Raw genomic sequence first — 2211 nt, forward strand, 5'->3', positions numbered from 1 at the left:
TCCCCACACGTACATCCGCACCATCATGCATAATGTTTCCACCCAATATGCCACGGATGGAACTAAAACCGGGAATGATTCAACTTCTTCCCACTTTTCATGGACTTGACAGTGAAAACCCATACGTGCATATTAGGGAATTTGAGGAGGTAGTTGCAACCTTCCACAATCAACATGGTACAACGGATGCAGCCAGGTTAAAATTTTTCTCGTTTTCACTTAAAGAGAAAGCAAAAACCTGGCTATATTTGTTGAGACCACGTTCAATTGGTACATGGGCTGAAATGACGCAAGCATTTTTTAATAAATACTTTCCCCACCATAAGACTAGCGCCCTTAAGAAGCAAATCTCATCTTTTACCCAAAAGGATAGTGAGACCCTATATCAGGCCTGGGAGAGATTTAAAGAACTACAAGCCCTTTGTCCTCACCATGGTTATGAGAGCTGGCGTATAGTTAGTTACTTTTATGAGGGATTAACACCTAGGGAACGTCAATTCGTAGAGATGATGTGTAACGGTGATTTCCTGCAAAAGGATCCGGATGAGGCCATAGAGTATCTAGACGATCTTGCTGAGAAAGCTCATACTTGGACAGGACCTAGCCCTACTGACAGTACCAATAGGTCACGACCCCCAAGAAACCCCACTAGTACAGGTATCTATCAACTTAGGAAAGAAGATAGTCTTAAGGCCAAAGTGGAAGCCCTTACTAAGGAATTTGAGACCTTGCGTGCTAAAGGCTCTAAACCTGCACAAACTGTTTCGCGTGTTGAATCTTTGGGACCTTGTTTTGTGTGCGGTGGAGTAGATCACTTAGCCCAAGAGTGCACCACTTTATTTGAGATGAGAGGGGTTTATGAGGAACATTGTAATGCCTTAGGCACATATAGGAAGCCCTATTCTCCTTTCTCCGAATCCTATAACCCAGGGTGGCACAATCATCCCAATCTCAGCTGGAAATCTGAAAACCAACAAACTACCCAATCAAATAGAACTTACAGTGCACCATCATATCAACCCACACCCTCTAGGAACTCTTTAGAAGATACCTTACATGCATTCATAGAGGCACAAGGCAAGGCCAATCAGAAGTTTGAGACTATGATTAACCAGGTAGTGGAGGAAAATAAGGAGATAAAAAATCATGTGTCTAAATTGACCGATGCCTTAACTGTGGGGGAACGTGGGAAATTTCCAGCACAAGCTCAATCTAATCCTAAGGGACAGCATATGGCTCAAACCTCAGATTCAGGAGAGAGTAACCTTAAAGAAGCAAATGTCATCACCACCCGATCTGGGAAGGTTATAGAACCAATTTCAAAACTTAGGGAAAATGAAAAGGAGTCTAGTGAGTCTGAAGAAAGTAGCCCTAGTGATGAGGCAGTAGGAAATCCATCGAGGGTACCTTTTCCACAAGCCTTTAAGCTTAGCCCAAAATCAGTCAATCAACACAATGAGATCCTAGAACACCTTAGGCAAGTACAAATCAATCTTCCACTCTTGCATGTAATTTCACAAGTTCCTACATATGCGAAAGTCCTTAAGGACTTGTGCACTGTGAAGAGGAAACACATTGTCAAGAAGACTGCCTTCTTGACCGAACAAGTGAGTGCTGTGATTGAACAAAGGATCCCACCGAAATATAAGGACCCTGGTTGTCCAATTGTTTCCTGTGTCATCGGGAACCATGAGTTTGCAGAAGCTCTCCTTGATCTGGGAGCCAGTGTTAATCTCATGCCCCATTCCATATACTTACTATTAGGTCTTGGTGAAATTAAACCCACTTCTGTGGCTCTACAACTAGCTGATAGATCCACTATAAGACCTAGGGGAGTAGTTGAAGATGTGTTGGTTCAAATTGATAAATTCTACTACCCCGTTGATTTCTTAGTCTTGGATGTGAAGGTTGATGTTAATGTTGATTCTAAAATTCCTATTATTCTTGGTAGACTTTCCTCGCCACAGCTAACGCCCTTATAAATTGCAGGAATGGTCTAATGAAATTGTCTTTTGGGAATATGACTCTAGAAGTCAACATTTTTCACATTGCTAAGCAACCAATGGAAAGTGATGAGTGCCACCACAAACACATGATTGAGGCACTCACTCAGGAGGAGGCACTTGAAACTACAAATTCTGACCCCTTAAATCTTTTTCTTTTGAATTCTGCAATTCCAGCAAGTGTTAATGATGAAGAATATGCTAACAT

General features: G+C 42.0%; 1 protein-coding gene across 1 annotated transcript; it reads left to right on the forward strand.

The window, feature by feature from the left end:
- Window positions 1-47: 47 nt before the first annotated feature.
- Window positions 48-1982, forward strand: LOC111372832. Its single transcript, XM_022995247.1, has one exon. The coding sequence runs from the start codon at window positions 48-50 to the stop codon at window positions 1980-1982; it is 1935 nt and encodes a 644-aa protein (XP_022851015.1).
- The last annotated feature ends 229 nt before the right edge of the window (window positions 1983-2211 follow it).

This window comes from Olea europaea, unplaced genomic scaffold (assembly GCF_002742605.1).
Source record: "Olea europaea var. sylvestris unplaced genomic scaffold, O_europaea_v1 scaffold10353, whole genome shotgun sequence".
In the NCBI taxonomy this organism is placed as follows: domain Eukaryota; kingdom Viridiplantae; phylum Streptophyta; class Magnoliopsida; order Lamiales; family Oleaceae; genus Olea; species Olea europaea.

Excerpts from the sequence above, each read along its gene's own strand:
- LOC111372832 (XM_022995247.1), top strand. The coding sequence starts at position 48 with ATGCCACGGATGGAACTAAAACCGGGAATGATTCAACTTCTTCCCACT.